Genomic DNA, 16,682 nt, shown 5'->3' on the forward strand with positions numbered 1-16,682 from the left:
GCAAATCTAGTCTACACAGGCACTGAATGTGTACACGAGATTTTGTTAGGTCCCATTCAATACATTTTGTGTAAGTTTTCTGCATGGATGAATGAAACAAGTTTACCGAACAGGGTTCATCTTTAGTTGCAAGTAAACTCTATCATATGATGGCATCTGGTGAATCATCAGAGAAAGGAACAAAACGTGTAATTGAAGAGGAAGAAGAAGATGAGGAGTGGATTGGTCCAATGCCTGCAGAGGCCATCAAACCTAAAAAGAAAAAGGGTAAGTGAGGCTGAACAAACAATAGACAATCACCTCGGCGAGTCTAGGTTGCCTGCCCAGCGGCCCGGGCGGGGAGATGTCGGGCTACTAGCGGCGCGACTCGGCGGGTACCAGAGCGCTAGCTAATCGCGCGTTGCGAGCTCGAGTATTGAGCTACATTTTTGGGCGCTTGTTCAGAAGCCTATCCAAAATTTGACCCGTAACTCCGGCGTGGAGATACCTTAATAAAAACCCCCGAAGATACCCAAAATGAAGATCATGAGTTACCTGTTTCGTGTCAATTTTCTTATCTTTTTCAGAGTATTTTTCCTAAAAATGAGACTTAGATCTAGGCCTATAGACTAATATGCACTTTGTCGCGGGATTCCCGGCAAACTGCAGCACAATACAATCGCATACCGTACTGACATAGTCGGGTGCAGGCGCGGGCGTGTGTTAAGTTAGCGACTGTAATCTTAGTAGGCATATTCATGGGGCACTAGAGGGCGCTTCGGTCGCGTACGAAAATCTGAATGGCCTTGCTGCGGTGGGTCGGCAATAATCAGCCCAATACTTGGATATGGGAGGTTGGAAGGATATATCTTTTTTATAATGTTATCCGGTCTTACCCTTAACCATCCTATGTTTAATCTATGTAGGAATAACATGCGAGTATGATAAGAGAAACATCGGGACCATTACTGAAGTAACTTTTAAAATATTAGCCTAGAAATGACCACCAAATGGAAAAAATTGACATTTTTTCCCGACAAATCTTCATAAAATCTGAGTTATAAACAATTCACATCTAGGTGCACTAATACAAATACGATTTTCTGAAAATTCAGGTATGATTTTTTAAGTTTCTTTCAGGTATATTTCTGCGCATTGCAGCGCCAATATTCTTCACTGCTTCAAAATCACCCTTGATTTTTTTTTTGCAACGAATTTGATACGAGGTCCGCGAGTGTTCCCCGTTCCTTGCGTGTTGAAAGTTTGGTAATACATAGTGTGCACTGACTCGCGCACGAAAAAATGGTCAAAAACAAAATGTCAAATGAAGAAATAAACAAGCTTTTGTATAGTTATAAGAGTTCTACCGAGGTAATATTGGTCTAGATCTAAGAGCAGAGGCAAAACATGCAGGCCGCCATCTTGAATTATAATGTAGGTAGACCTCTATGCATTATAATCCAAGATAGCGGCCCGCATGTTTTGCCTCTGCTCTTAGACCAATATTATTAATTTCAAAGTCATGAAAAGGCACTAAATATCAACAATCATTGTCTACAACAACTCCAAATGACAAAATAATCCCAGCCATGAACTTTTTTTGAGCATTTGACAGCTAAAAACTTTAAAATTTTCGTCATTAAAAAAAAAAAAAAAACCTACATTATAATCCAAGATGGCGGCCCGCATGTTTTGCCTCTGCTCTTAGACCAATATTATTAATTTCAAAGTCATGAAAAGGCACTAAATATCAACAATCATTGTCTACAACAACTCCAAATGACAAAATAATCCCAGCCATGAACTTTTTTTGAGCATTTGACAGCCAAAAACTTGAAAATTTTCGTCATAAAAAAAAAAAAAAAAAAAAAAATTGCCGATTTTTTTCCGATCATTTTAATTGATCGGCGATCGGAAATTTTTCGCCGATCACCCCTGATTGGATCGGTATCGGCGGCCGATCCGATGATCGTTTACAGGGTTAGGCTATACCCATGAAGGAGATACTCTCTGCGACTGCGGAGAGACTCAGAAGATGGACCACATCTTGCAGTGCGGCGGAACGGGTTGCACAGATGACGACGTGGCCCTTGTTAATGAATCGGCCATTGCAGCAATCGGGCGATGGAAGAACTTAATTTAGTTAATTTACTTTTAATTAAGGAACTTTACATAACTATCTTGATCTAAAGGAGACACGAATGAATGAACCTTCTACATGTATTTTGAGATTATCAGCTATCTTCCCTCCTTTTTTTATTTTAAATTTTAAAAGAAATGCTTTACTTTTATTAATCAGTGTTTCTCAATAACCCTGTTAGTTATAATTTGCTTTGAAAGTTCTATGCGTTTACCATAGACTCAAATTTCCCAAGAAATCCCTGGCTTGGCATTCAACAAGTTATTTTTTAATTTTGGTTAATTGATTTACAGTGCTAGATTTTGAGAATGTTTACCTGGATAACATGCCTTCAGCTGAGCTGTATGAAAAGAGTTTGATGCACAGGGACGTTATCACTCATGTTGCTGCAACAAAGTAAGAACAACAGAACCACTTCTATATTTATATGACCCAACTCTATGTCTACCCTTTGTGTCAGTGTACTATAAAATCATGAATACTGTAGATTTCAGATACATCTCACTCTTCATTTACCGTACATGAAAAGAAATTGAATCAGAGAGGATTAAAAAATACTGCCAAACATCAAGTATAGTTTCCCAGTAGTCTTGAACTGCACACTTAATCCAGACTTATTTGGAGAGATACTGAATTTCAGGAGGCACATACATATATTGAGTACTTATCAAATTTCTGTCTAAATATCTTGATTATTCATGAATATGTAAATCTGAACTTGTACATGTATGTAATTGCTTTTAAAGCTTATTTCAATCCGATACTTTCAGTTTTCTTTGGTTTCCAAATTACATTACTGAGATTTTTCTAGGTATATAGCATGCATTTTAATATGTTTTCACCTTCTCTACACAGGACAGAGTTTATCATCACTGCAAGCTGTGATGGCCATGTCAAGTTCTGGAAGAAGCAAGAGGGCGACATTGAATTTGTGAAACATTTCAGAGCACATTTAGGTACAAAAGATGTCTCTATTATGATTGTCATGACTACATTTTCATTTTCATTTCATTTTCATTTTATTTTATTTCATTCGTCATATAAAAAAAACATACATGATTAAAACATTGATATTTACAGATAAGTAAAGTACATACAAATAACATTACGAAAGACAAACATAAAATACAAATATATATACGAATAAGGAACCAGCAAGAAAGAACATTTAAGTCTTGTGTGGGGCTGGTCCCTAGCGACAATTTTAACCTATAACACTTAACACCTAACACATAACAACTAACACCTAACATCTAAAACCTGATTGCATATATAAAAACTAATAAAATACTATTCACAAAAACGTAATTGTTTGTATCGTCTTTTAAATGTATTCAGAGTTGGGCTTGATTTAACGTTAGGAGGTAACTCGATATAAACAATATTACATGTATTTTATTCAATACGTATCCAATTGGGATAATTTACACACATACAGTATATATTGCCATTTAGCAATTTAAGGAAGTAATTGAAGGAGTATTGAAAGAGCAATGTTTGTCACATTGTCCTTTAAATCTCATAGTAGTTCACCTAGTATTAATTATACATGTATTATACATGTTAATGTACTTAACCTCACTTCAGGCAATATTTGAATAATTTTATGGCAAGATATTTTCTAATGCAAAAGTTTTTTCTTGTTGATAATTGTGGATGATTTTTTTTTAATTGGCTGAATGTTTGACCAAAATAGTGTCATCTAGTCATCAAAATACACTTGTCCTGGCCAAAGATTTATTATCTACTTTATGCATCCTGTCCACCATATTTCATATTTATATTTTGCTATTTCCTGTCATGAGCTAAAACTATGATTGCCTTGCATCAAAGCTAGTGAACCTGTATGTTTCTCATTGTTTTTCAGGTAAGATACAAGACATATGTGTGAGCAGTGATGGAGCATATCTGTGTACAATAGCAGATGACAAATCTTCCAAGATCTTTGATGTTACAAACTTTGGTAAGATTCTTGAATCTTTTCATAATAGTAATATAAAGATGAGGTTTATCAAGTGCATGAATAACTGTCCAGAGTCTCTTTATATGCCTAGCATGGTAAATGCAACAGAAACAAATTAATCATGCTTGCAAACTTTTATTCTATGCTCAGTGTTAGCAATGCAGTTGCAGATTTCCTCCTTACCCGTATGAATCAGCACTTCCTCTTCAAATTCATAACAATGGTGTTTTCATTTCACTATTGAACTATTGCTTTAGAAATACTCTGTGTTTTAAGTGGAGACTAATCAATGTACATAATGTACTATACATAAATATTCATAAATGAATGATATACGCCAATACAAACTAAAACAATAACAACAAATGTACCAAATATCATTTGAGCTGTAAGATTTATGAGGGGAAAAAATATCGACTTATCAATGGATGCAAATGTTGTCAGCTGTTGATTTTATTGTGGAAGGCTATTAAAACACAACGTTTAATTGCTTATGATATACAATGTAATGTACTTGGCATAAACTGTAGTCATCATCCTAAATCATAGTATGTTCATCATCCTTTTCCCCCATCAGATATGATCAACATGATGAAGCTATCCTTCATACCCGGTCGATGTCAATGGATCTACAGGGCAGGGGATGCCATACCTTCACTCGCTATGTAAGCATCTAACAAACAGAAAGTCTCTTGCTATTATTATTAAAATACTCTAATCAAAGTTTTGTTTTCTTTCTTGTCCTGAAGATACTTGTTAAAAAAGGCCTCAAAGCCGCTATCAACGTTTTAATAGTTATCCAATTTTTAAAACAATTTCTGGTAATGAAATATCCTCTTTTTTTAACCTTTACTCCATGGCCATAACTCTCTTGAAATTTAAAGGCACAAGTGGGTAAATGATTGGTTGAAAGTAAAATTTAACAACGAAAGTTAGATCAATATCTAAGATTTATTTTAATGTTCAGCACAGCTTTGTTCCAGTGGATGTGAAATAGTACATGAATGATGTATCTAAGGGCTTGCTAGAGGTTAATTATATTTAACACTTAAAACAATTTGATTTTTTATTTCCCTTTACTAACAATATAAAGTAAAATAGTGAAATATGTCAAATTGATGACTTTGAAGCTTAAATGCTTTTGCTCCTATCTTCATACAAGTCTTTGTTGTTATTTGCTATGTTTTTTTTCCTTTCTTACTTTCAGATCTGACAGTGAGAGTGGTAAAATTCATGTCTTTGATGGAAAGGGTACTAATGAACCCATGCACACATTAGACAAAAAGCATTCTGCACCAGTCATACTTATCAAGGTGAGAAATATTCACATATCATATATGCAAAGTCTACTTTTCATTTACTGCCTATGTGTCACAGCCTCTATAGAGCTTGGATCTCACCAAATGGAATGTCAAATTATATCTTCTGATTTTGATTTTTGTTCATGATAACATAACATAACATAACATTCTAATTGGTAAAATTGGATACAAAATAACCAGATACATTGGACTTGGCCCGTTTACATATGTATTTGTTGAATTGTTGTCTTTTTGCCTGCAGTACAATCCAGTGTTTGAGGTGGCTCTGTCCGTGGATAAACAAGGCATCTTAGAGTACTGGATGGGACCCAAGAAAGACTATCGCTACCCATCATGTGTTAGCTTTGAGTTCAAGACAGATACAGACCTTTATGAGTTTGTCAAGGTATGTAGAGCCGTGTCCAAATATAAAGCACAGCTGCTATAAAACAAGCTCTTCTGTACTTGGTACCAAGTACCATAAAATTCCACTGGCTCTAGCACAGCCGCCATAAGGCATTAAAGTATTAAATTGATGACCAGGGCAGGTATTCAATTCAATACTTAAGTACAAAATTGAACCTTTTTACTTAGTATTTGGCTTAGATAAAAAATACTTAGCCTATTTTGGTATTCAATTCAAACTTTTGGCTAAGTATTTTACCCTACATTTAAGATAGCTCCCTACCAGATTTAAGCCCATTATTTGGAGGCCTTGATTGGCAGGCATATAGTTCTTACGTAGTTTCATAACCTGTGCACAATTATATCAGCGCACATTTATTGCAACGGATTAATTGCGCATTACTTTTGATTGACTGTGTGATGTCACAATGCTTATCAGTTAGTATTGTACTAAGATTTTGTCTTAAGTAAGTATAAGCCTAACATGCGATTTGAATACGAGATAAGTCAAGTACTTAACTTAGCCATTTACTTAGTAAATTTCTTACTTATGCTAAGTATTGAATTGAATACCAGCCCAGGTACCCATATAGTTAACCTAGAAAGAGAGTGACAAATGAAGTTTAATATCTTGTCCAAGGACATTAGTACTATGGCAAGCTCAATCTATTGTTGTATAACAATGACCTGACATTTGCTTGTGCAGGGCTCAGGGCCCAGTAGTATTGACGGTCTTTAAAGCGTTGCTGTACAAGAATTTTGATTTCCATGTAAATTTCATTATTAAAGTCCTTACTCCTGAGATTAATGTTTGTCAGTTTACTAAATGTTTAACTTGTTTCTCATTTCTTCTACCATTTTTCTACCCCTTTAGTGCAAAACAGTGCCGACTAGCCTTAGCTTCTCTCCTGATGGGCAACTCATAGCAACAATAGCCAAAGATAGGAAGGTGAGCTCCCATTCAGCACTGTCCATCTGAACATAGATAGATTAATAATAATGATAATAATAACATGTCTTGTTTACCTAGGGTAGGCTATCAGTAATAATACTGTTCTCCCTGGGGCCCCTACAATCATATTATTACCCCCTGCTTTAGCCGAGCTGCCACAAAAAGGCGCTCAAGCATTCAAGGAATTTCCTCCTACCCGATACCCATTTACCTCACCTGGGTGCTGTGTGGCAATCGTAGATTAATGTCTTGCCAAAAGATAGTAGTGCTGTGGTGGAACTCATACCACGAACCATGAGGTCCACAGCCTGGTGAATATCCACTATACTACTAAGATTTTTAGATTAGTTATTATGATTTAGAAGCAAATATTTTGTGTAAAGTTTCATACTTATGATTTGTAATAGAGTTCAAAACCATACCGGTATTTTTTCTCAATTAAAGTTATACATAGAGCTTGTGATCACAGATTCATCTCAGTAAGACACTGGATTTGTAAGTATTCATTGACCATTATTGGGTTAATTTTTGCAATGATTGGTCAATGACAGTTCAAACACCAATGCATAAAACTTTTGTACATGCACAGAGTGCATCTCCTGCCATCATGGTAAGTATTTCTTTTATAGAATCTCTTTATCAGTTTAGGTTTCCTCATCTGTATTTATTTCCTTTGATAATGGATCATCTCTAACATATGCAGTTTCATAAAATGAAAGAATAAGCATCCATAAGAACATACAGTTCTTTTACTTTTATTTTGTAAGCATTTATGTTTATCCCTTATGAAGAAATGGTATTCAACGTACATGTAATAACTCCCTTTTTTGTTTCACTTTGATAAACAACACATCAAAAGAATTCATCTGCACTATAATCGATCTATTATACCCTTCAATGATTTTTATAGATTCGCATATTTCGCTTCCTGACGGGCAAGCTCACCAAGGTGATTGATGAGTCTCTGAAGACATTCACTGAGCTTCAACAGATGAAGCAACAGCTGCCTGACATGGAGTTTGGTAGACGTATGGCAGTAGAGAGAGATCTACAGAAGTCTGATGCCTTCTCTCTTGCAAACATCAGTGAGTCCAATTTGCTCTTTTACCCATCACAGAATTGACATGTCACAGTTATCTTTGATTGAGAATGAGAGCACTCAAATACTAATGTAAAGAAATCAAACATTCCAAAAAATGAAAGCTGAATTTGTAATGATGATGATGATGATGATGATGATGATGAATATATATGTAAAGGGCTTAATAGAGACATTGTATTGAGCGCTATATAAGCGGAATATTATTATTATGATAATGATGATGGGGATAATAATGATGGTGGTGATGATAATAATAATAATAATAATATTTAATTTTTATATAGCGCTTAATACAAATGTCTCTAAGCGCTTTACAAATATATACTATTACCCCGGTCATTGGATTCAGTGCTTGCCCGCACACACTGTGTGCACAATCTCCACTCCCTGGGGAGCATTCCAGCCGGGCGTTACTTTACGCTCACAAGCTGTTTGACCAACAATGACGGTCGCATCCTACCGGGTACCCATTTAACACCTGGGTAGAGAGTAGCAAGTGCAGGTTAATATCTTGCCAAAGGATATTAGTGCCGTGTCGGGATTCGAACCCTCGACCTTCGCATCTCCAGTCAAGCGCCTTAAACCACTCGACCACGACACTCCCCCATGATGCTCATGTTGTTGGTATGATGGTAATGATGGGGATGATAACAACTACAATGGTGGTGGTGGTGATGATGATAATGATGAGGACATTGATGACAACGACAAGTAACGCCTGGCTGGAATGCTCCCCAGGGAGTGGAGATTGTGCACACAGTGTGTGCAGGAAAGCACTGAATCCAATGACCGGGGTAATAGTATATTTGTAAAGCACTTAGAGACATTGTTTTAAGCACTATATACAAATTAAATATTATTATTATTATTATTATTATTATTATTAATGATAGTTAGAATGACATGGCTATAATAACAATACATGAATTGTCGTTTCCTTTTCTTACAGTCTTTGATGAGAGTGGTTACTTTGTTTCATATGCCACCATGCTGGGTATCAAGATTCTCAACTTACATACCAACAGAATATCACGCATCATTGGAAAGGTAAGCATAAACCGAAGCTCACTAGGCAATTGGTATTCCCAAGTAAAGTAAGCTACATGTATCATTCCTCACTGTCTAGTTAGTCATACGGTATGTTTTCAGTAGTGGTCAAGTTGGAGTTGCACAGAGATTGTCAAGAGCGGGTAAACAGGCTTGTGTCTTCATTTAGTCCTTTTGCACTTGTAAATACCTGTGGATATCATCTCCAAATTTCCTTTAAAAGGCATCGTTTAAGCATGACCCTACGTGTCATCAGTGTCTGTGATATGGTGTAATATTGAAACCCTAAAAAAAATTGCGCTTCAAAATGATCAAGTGCCTCAAAAAAGTAAAAATCTTGAGCGACCATTTTACCATACTCATTTCCCCCAATAAACTGTAGTGTTATGAAAACCGTTAGGAAAACGGAAAATGAAATTTCAATATCCAATCATAAATATCTTGATAATCAGACAGGCGATCGGCTTGTAAAAGTCATGGGGTTCCTGACTCACCTGAAGGTTTATAATTATCATTGCAGCATGAGCTAAATCCAGGATTTTGTTTCAGAATCTGAGGCAATGTTACAGAGTCACTTTAAGGGGAATGTCTCTTTTACCCTTTTCACATCTATTTTTCTTAACCCCGGACTATCCTTAACCCCATACTATCCTTAACCCCATACTATTTTTTTTGCTGTTCACATCTATTTTCTTAACCCCGGACTATGTGCTTAGCCGGGGTTAAGAAATTTCACGCGATTCACACTACGTTCGCCTTAGCCCCGGACTATTCGATAGCTCATGAATATTAATGCTTTTGCTACCGCGCAAAGCGTTTTCCCTTTATTATTTTACCGATACAAATCAATTACCCATTTTTCATCCAATTCACTTGATAAATTTACCTACGTAAATATGACTGATAATGATAAATGCAATAAAAAATTATGAGCTACATGTTCTTTCACTATTTTTTTAAATCAATTTTATAATAAAGATTTTTTCATAATGACCTCTGCCTCGTAAAAGACTAAACGTCAATACAGAGAGCATGCATGCGTAACGTGAACTGCATGCATGCGTAACGTGAACTGCATGCAAAGCGCGCGATAAATGCAAATTCACGACCACACGACCACGCTGTCTGTGATTGGCTGTTGCTTAGCCCCGCTTCTCCTTAGCCCGGTTCGGATTCACACTACGCAGCTTAGCACCACAATTGCCCGGCTAACCCCGCAATTGCCCGGCTAACCCTGCTATTTTGCAGGGCCAGATAGTCCCGTACTATTTGTGGGGTTAGCCCACTTTGGCAAAACGTAATGTGAACAGAAAGCCGGCTAAAATTACCCCGGGTAATTGGTGGGGCTAAGGAAGGAATTGGTGGGGCTAAGAGCCCCCTTAGCCCCACCTATTTCCCGGGGTTAAGCAATATTTGGTAGATGTGAAAAGGGTATTTGTGTACAATTTTTAGTGATCTTGCAGTCCTTGATATATTTCAATGGCTGTGTTTTATGCCTTGGTTTAGTTTCGCTCCATGCTTATCTTCTGATTTTGCAGCACATGTATTGTTTACTTCTTTGAAAATGATTAATTGACATTAGATTACTTGTGTACAATCAGCTGATGTGTAATAATGTCTACAATTGTTAAAGTGATATCTTCCAGTCTGGCTTTTGGTTGTGGTGGATTTAATATTTGAATGTTTTTGTATATTGCCATTCAACTTTTTATGTTTACATAATATGAATGATTTAATCGCAGAATGTGAAGCAACAGGATATGAAATGCTGAAATGCATGGCTCAAGACCGAGATACTTGGAGAGGCACTTGATGTACTGTAGAATTCTGTTTGGGTCACTGAACCTATCATACTGACAGATCACTGTTTATGATGAATACGAATATCTGATTGAAATTAAATGAATGTAATTTTGAATGTTTATTCGTACACATTTTATTCATATTATTCATGATATTGTATATATTTTTGTGTTCCTTTGCCCCCAGCAAGAGAATGTGAGGTTCCTGCACCTCAGCATGTACCAAGGCAAACCCAAGAAATCCAAGGGAGCTCTGACCATGGAGATGACCGCCTCTGATAACCCCGGCCTGCAGGGGAGCGAAGCTGACCCCACCCTAGTGTGCAGTGCCTTCAAGAAGAACCGCTTCTACCTCTTCACAAGAAGGGAACCAGATGATGCAAAGAGGTGAGATCTATGCGCAAAGCTGGGCAACTACCCTTTGGGCTATTATCCAGTGCATGTACATGATAATGTAGAAGGTGCCATGGTCTATGTTGATTCAAATCATTCATATTTTCTATTATCAAGGAGACTTCATGTTCTTGATGTGGAATTTATAAAAAGTCAAAAATACAATTTTCGTTTTTGAATATATTTCATTTTAAGGCCTCAAATAGCTCTCCATAGTTTTTAAGTCCGACTTAGAGTTAAGTTCGAATTAGGATCTTTGTGAAACACCCCATAGAAGTTGGATCAAATAGTCCATGGGTCATGGAAAAGCTGCATTATTGATGTCCTTTGGATAGACATCAATCCACATTATTTACTCCTCTCTACCCAGATGTAGAAATGGATACCTGCCAGAAAGTAATTCCTTGAATTCTTACATGCCTTAAGGCAGCTCAGCTCAAGCGAGAGGAGTAATAATGGATAACTTACACCAGGGGCCCATTTCACAAAACTTGTCATCAGTGACAAATGACTGTCTTTGTTATAAGCTACTGAAATCCTTGCTTCTGATTGGTTATCAGCAGATTTGTCACTGATTTTTGTCATTTGTCATTGAAAAAAGGCTTTGTGGAACGGGTTCCTGGTGTACTACAATGTACCTTGGTTTAATAAGTATCATATTATATTTGCCATGGAAAGTGTTGTAATCTAGCCCATGCTCTGGTGATAATTTGATCCAAGCATTGTTTAGTGAAAGATATATTATTAGGGATGTGATTGGGTTTTAGGATTAATGGGGTTAGGGGTAATGTGAGTCCCAGAGTTGAAGTGAGAATTTGAGGAGCAATTCTTGCTTGAGCTGGAGCATGTGTCATAGAATGCAAAAGGTGGACACAATCTACATGTATATCATTACAAATGTTTGCAGACACAGACCATGAATTATCTTTTTATACTTGCATTATGTATAGTAACGAAGCTGAAAGAGATGTCTTTAACGAGAAACCGAGCAAAGAAGAGCAGATGTCTTTCACACAGGTATGCATCATTTTTATTTTCTTTGAAAAAAAATATGTTAATTTGGGTTTGGAAAAACCAAAGAAGTCTGTATGCTTTCCCACTCTCAATGTTTGCAAATTTAGAGTAAGTGTATTGATTTATCATATTGTGAAATCTGAAACTTCTTCGCTACGATCAGTGCAAGCCCTTTCTGACACTGACAAAAAAAGAGTATATTATGTAGAATATAACGCAACTATTAGGAAGGAAATTCCATTTCTTGTTATTGTGATGTGACAAAATTTTACGAAAATTATCTCTGCTCTAAAAGCTTAGAAGAGCATTATCCCATATAATAACATAAAGATAATGTAATGCCCTTTTTGCTCTGAACTGATGATTGAGTCTTTGATATTGGTATGTCAGTCGTTACTTTTCATAAATCATGATATTTCGACACTTTGGTAACTACTGTACATGTATGCATCATTCAAATCTGTAATCTATGTTTGCCTTCCATATCCACAATGGTACCAACATTTTCTTTTCCCCTTTTATTCATTCCCCACACGCACCTAATACAGGGAGGAGCTGCACCTAGGTTATCCAGTACAGCTATCCTTCATACTACTATGGGGGATGTCCATGTGAAACTCTTCACAGAAGAGTGAGTGTTGTACTTGAATTTATATATCTCGTTTACATGTTTTGGAGGGAACATTTTAAATTAACGTATATTTCCATTTATTTAAGCCAAATATTCTCACGCTTAGCCTCCAATACGTTATTTCCGGGTGCCAGTGCCCATTTCTGGATCTGCCAGTGCATGTATTTATGCTGCACTGTTTCTGCTTTTTGTGTACAATGTATACGTCTTGCATTTTTCTTTTTCAAGCTTGTTTTTGTTGTTCTTGTTCCTTGTCATTAAAAAATAAACTTTCCATTATTTATCCATGAGGGAAAAGATATCAACGTATACATGTATTTTGGATTTACAGTGCATTAATCTATCTTGGATTAAAAGTTCACTAATCCAGGTGTTATCATTTACTCTTTCAATTTGTTTAGAGAGATAAGGGGGGGGGGGGGGGGGGGCTCCTAGCCAACTTTAGTTTCTTGTAGTTTTTGTTGAGAACTTGTTTTCAACTTAAGAGAGCCCTGTCACAGCTTTCTAGATGGACATCACCCTTTTCTTGAATATTACAATTCATCAAATATTTCCAAATTCATGAGTACCTAGATTTGAGGAACAAATACCAGAAGCAACTTACAAATTTCATCTCAAAATATAACTTTGTATCCCAGATGTCCAAAGACGATAGAGAACTTCTGCGTGCACAGTCGGAACGGCTACTACAACGGTCACATCTTCCACAGAGTCATTAAGCAGTTCATGATCCAGACCGGAGATCCTCAAGGTGAGACTGAGAGGAAGACCATCATGGGCTAGTAATCCCACCCACCAGGGGGCAAGGGAATTTCAAAAAAGGAAGTGGCGGGGGGGGGGGGGGGGGGGGTTACATCATGTACACTGTATCCCCACATATTTTTTTTTAAAGGGGGTGGGGGTTAGAGTGGTGCCCAAATATCAATGCCCCACAAATCTATTATTTTGATTATTTTGCATATGAACGCCTCCCATACTTTCAGCAGCAAACCCCACCCCATTAATATGAGTGCATACCTGCCAACTCTTTCTGGATTTCTACGACCTGAAAATCCGGAATATTCTGATTTTCCAAAATTTCAATTTTTTTTGTTTTTGTTGCTAAAGTCAAATTAAGCTTGTTTTATCATGTGCCACGATTTGAGAGTTCACGTATTGTGTACGTTGAATTGCTGCATGATCGATCATTGAATTTGTATTCGTTTTTTGGTACAGATTTACCACGTATTACCAGTAATACAGTGCCGCTGCAAGTGCGATTTCTTATTTTCCAAGGCATACCATGCTAAAAATTCCTAATTCTTATTTTCAAATGTTGGCAGGTATGTGAGTATTGATCAATATGTTTGAACTATGAAAAGTGTAATACTTCCTGAAACAGATACCAACATGGTAAAGCTTGCATCTAATGAAGAAATTATATGCCCTGCAATACCCACATGTGCACAGGTGCAATCAAATCTAATTTTGATCTTAGGAAGTTATTGAGGTATGGTCTTTACAAGAATCTTCTGTTTGATTTTTGTTTAAATTCCCATTCTTCAAACTTTCTTTTTACAGAAATTTGGGTAATATTATTACAGCATTTAAAAACTTTTGTTTGTAGCACTGTTAGTAGTATTTTATACATTTGAGGTGTCCGTGTAGTGCAGTAGTCTATGATATTTGAGTTATTATTATTTGTAATGTTGATGATTTATACTATTGTATGCATTCAGGTGATGGAACTGGAGGAGAATCCATTTGGGGAGGGGAATTCGAAGATGAGTTTCATCCCAAATTGAGACACGATCGTCCCTACACGCTCAGCATGGCAAATGCAGGACCCAACACCAACGGTTCTCAGTTTTTCATCACTGTAGTCCCATGTGTAAGTAATATTATTTCTGTGTTTTCCCTTCACTGTTGTAGTTATTACACCAAACAACATTGCCTAAAGATTGTGTGCATTACAACAAATTAAAAGAAGAGTAAATGCTCCCTTGTTAAAGCAGTGCTTTAATACCATTTGATTTGCATATTTGCTATTGCAAATTTACAAGATCAATGGGGGGAAAATGCTGTTTTTTATGCTCCTGTGCTACTGTACATCTCTTCAATATAGCCTATAGAGTTGGCTCCGCCGTAAATGTTAAAGGTAATACGAAGTTTTGGTAAGGGGTCATGAATTTGGTTCAAATGAACATATTGGAAGCATATGCGATCCTACAATATTCGGGACCGTTGTCGCTGTTGAAATCGAGTCTAAAGTGACGAAATTGAAAATAATAAGGTCTTTATGTTGTATAGCTCCCTCTCAAGGTCAAGATATTAATTTAGCTTTTAAACAATGTTTCTTGACTAAAATCGACCGATTTTCTATTCCTGCTTGGAGATTATATATATCACAACTGCATATTCTGAGATTTTAATGGTCCCAGCTACCATTGAATGGCCGTATAAGCTATTCTAAATTTATCAAAATTTGCTGGGAGCACTGGTAAATTTTTATATTCAATTTTTCTTGAAAGCAGAAGTGTTTTAGGGGCTAGTTTTTCTAGTGCTTATAATACATCCTCGGGGGCATCCAAATATATCAACATTTTAAAGAATCGCTATAAAGGTTAAGGTGTCAAAGTCTTATATTGATGAATGCAGCAACATTCAAATGTTTAGGCATTGGAGAAAAAGAGCTAACAGATATACAGTACTTCAATGATTTCTCTCTCAGTTTGAATTTGTATGAATTTCTCTCCAGTAATACAAGTATTGCGCCATTATATTCTGCACTGTGTTAATGCAGCAAGCTTCTGTAGGGCCTGGGGGATGTTTCACAAAGATCCTAAGTCGAACTTAACTCTAATAAATGAATTAAATTCAAAAGCAAAAGTTCAAATATTTTAGACTTTTTATAAATTCCACATCAAGAACATGAAATCTCCTTGATAATAACAAATAGGAATGATTTGAATCAATATTTTACGCTTTTTAAAATAACTTTTACAAAATATTTTCAAATATTCTAATGGCTTCCCATAAAAAGTCCAACTTAGGATCTTTGTGAAACACCCCCCATATTTGCAAACTGCATTCACAATACTTCTTTATACGCTTTTATTCCCCCTTCTTGCTTTCATTCTAGCCCTGGTTGGACCAGAAGCACACCGTGTTTGGGCGTGTCATCAAGGGCATGGAGTGCATCCAGAAGATCAGTGAGGCCAAGGTTCACAAGACGGACAAGCCGCTGGATGACATACGCATCGTCAGCGTGTCTGTCAAGTGATACCGTCATGTTCGGACAAGCCCCTGGATGACATACGCATCGTCAGTGTATCTGTCAAGTGACACCGTCATGTTCGGATAATTCTCATATTGAGTGATTGAGCAAAGTTCATCCTAATATCAACAAGCCGCTGGATGACATATCATGATATGCATCTGTCAGATGATGCAACAACATTTGGATAATTATCGTATTGTGTGATTAAGCAAAAAGAAATGTGTATTGCCATTTGGTATCAAAACTTGGTTCAGACAAGTTGCTGTTAGACGGTGTTTGGGTCACATGGAATTGGACCAAACGGCAATTTATAAACAGGACATAACAAACGGGAATCCGGAACGTGTAGGAAAGGACAACTGGCACCGAAGGAATTTTTGGGTCATTATCTAGATGATAAAGATCAGGGGCATATCCTATGGAGTTGCCATTGATCCAAATTATTACCTCTTTTCTAAATAAAAAAGGGAGTTTTATCATGACAGCAGCATGACTTTGGAACAAAAATAATTGTACTTTTCGTATTATTGTACTTATCTCCTCCTAGAAGGACTAAGGAAAGTGGATAGAAAATAGAAGTGAAAATAGAAAGGCGAGAAAGTGGAGGTTGGAAGGAAGAGTATCTTTCGGAAGTGAGTATAGTCCTGAAAAGGACTGTAAACCAGAAAGTTGTAGATAGAATGAGAGGTTTGAG

The 16,682-nt window shown here is 36.6% G+C and overlaps 1 protein-coding gene across 1 annotated transcript; it reads left to right on the plus strand.

The window, feature by feature from the left end:
* The first annotated feature begins 56 nt into the window (after positions 1 to 56).
* LOC583567 (peptidylprolyl isomerase domain and WD repeat-containing protein 1) lies at positions 57 to 16,481 on the plus strand. The gene is made up of 16 exons (XM_030980169.1): positions 57 to 267; positions 2,413 to 2,515; positions 2,975 to 3,075; positions 3,987 to 4,082; positions 4,660 to 4,747; positions 5,290 to 5,395; positions 5,646 to 5,789; positions 6,663 to 6,737; positions 7,651 to 7,825; positions 8,792 to 8,889; positions 10,879 to 11,078; positions 12,035 to 12,101; positions 12,647 to 12,729; positions 13,368 to 13,480; positions 14,448 to 14,599; positions 15,851 to 16,481. The coding sequence occupies exons 1-16, from the start codon at positions 147 to 149 to the stop codon at positions 15,989 to 15,991; spliced, it is 1,863 nt and encodes a 620-aa protein (XP_030836029.1). The 5' UTR covers positions 57 to 146; the 3' UTR covers positions 15,992 to 16,481.
* The last annotated feature ends 201 nt before the right edge of the window (positions 16,482 to 16,682 follow it).

Source organism: Strongylocentrotus purpuratus, unplaced genomic scaffold, assembly GCF_000002235.5.
Source record: "Strongylocentrotus purpuratus isolate Spur 01 unplaced genomic scaffold, Spur_5.0 spur5_contig_817, whole genome shotgun sequence".
NCBI lineage: Eukaryota > Metazoa > Echinodermata > Echinoidea > Camarodonta > Strongylocentrotidae > Strongylocentrotus > Strongylocentrotus purpuratus.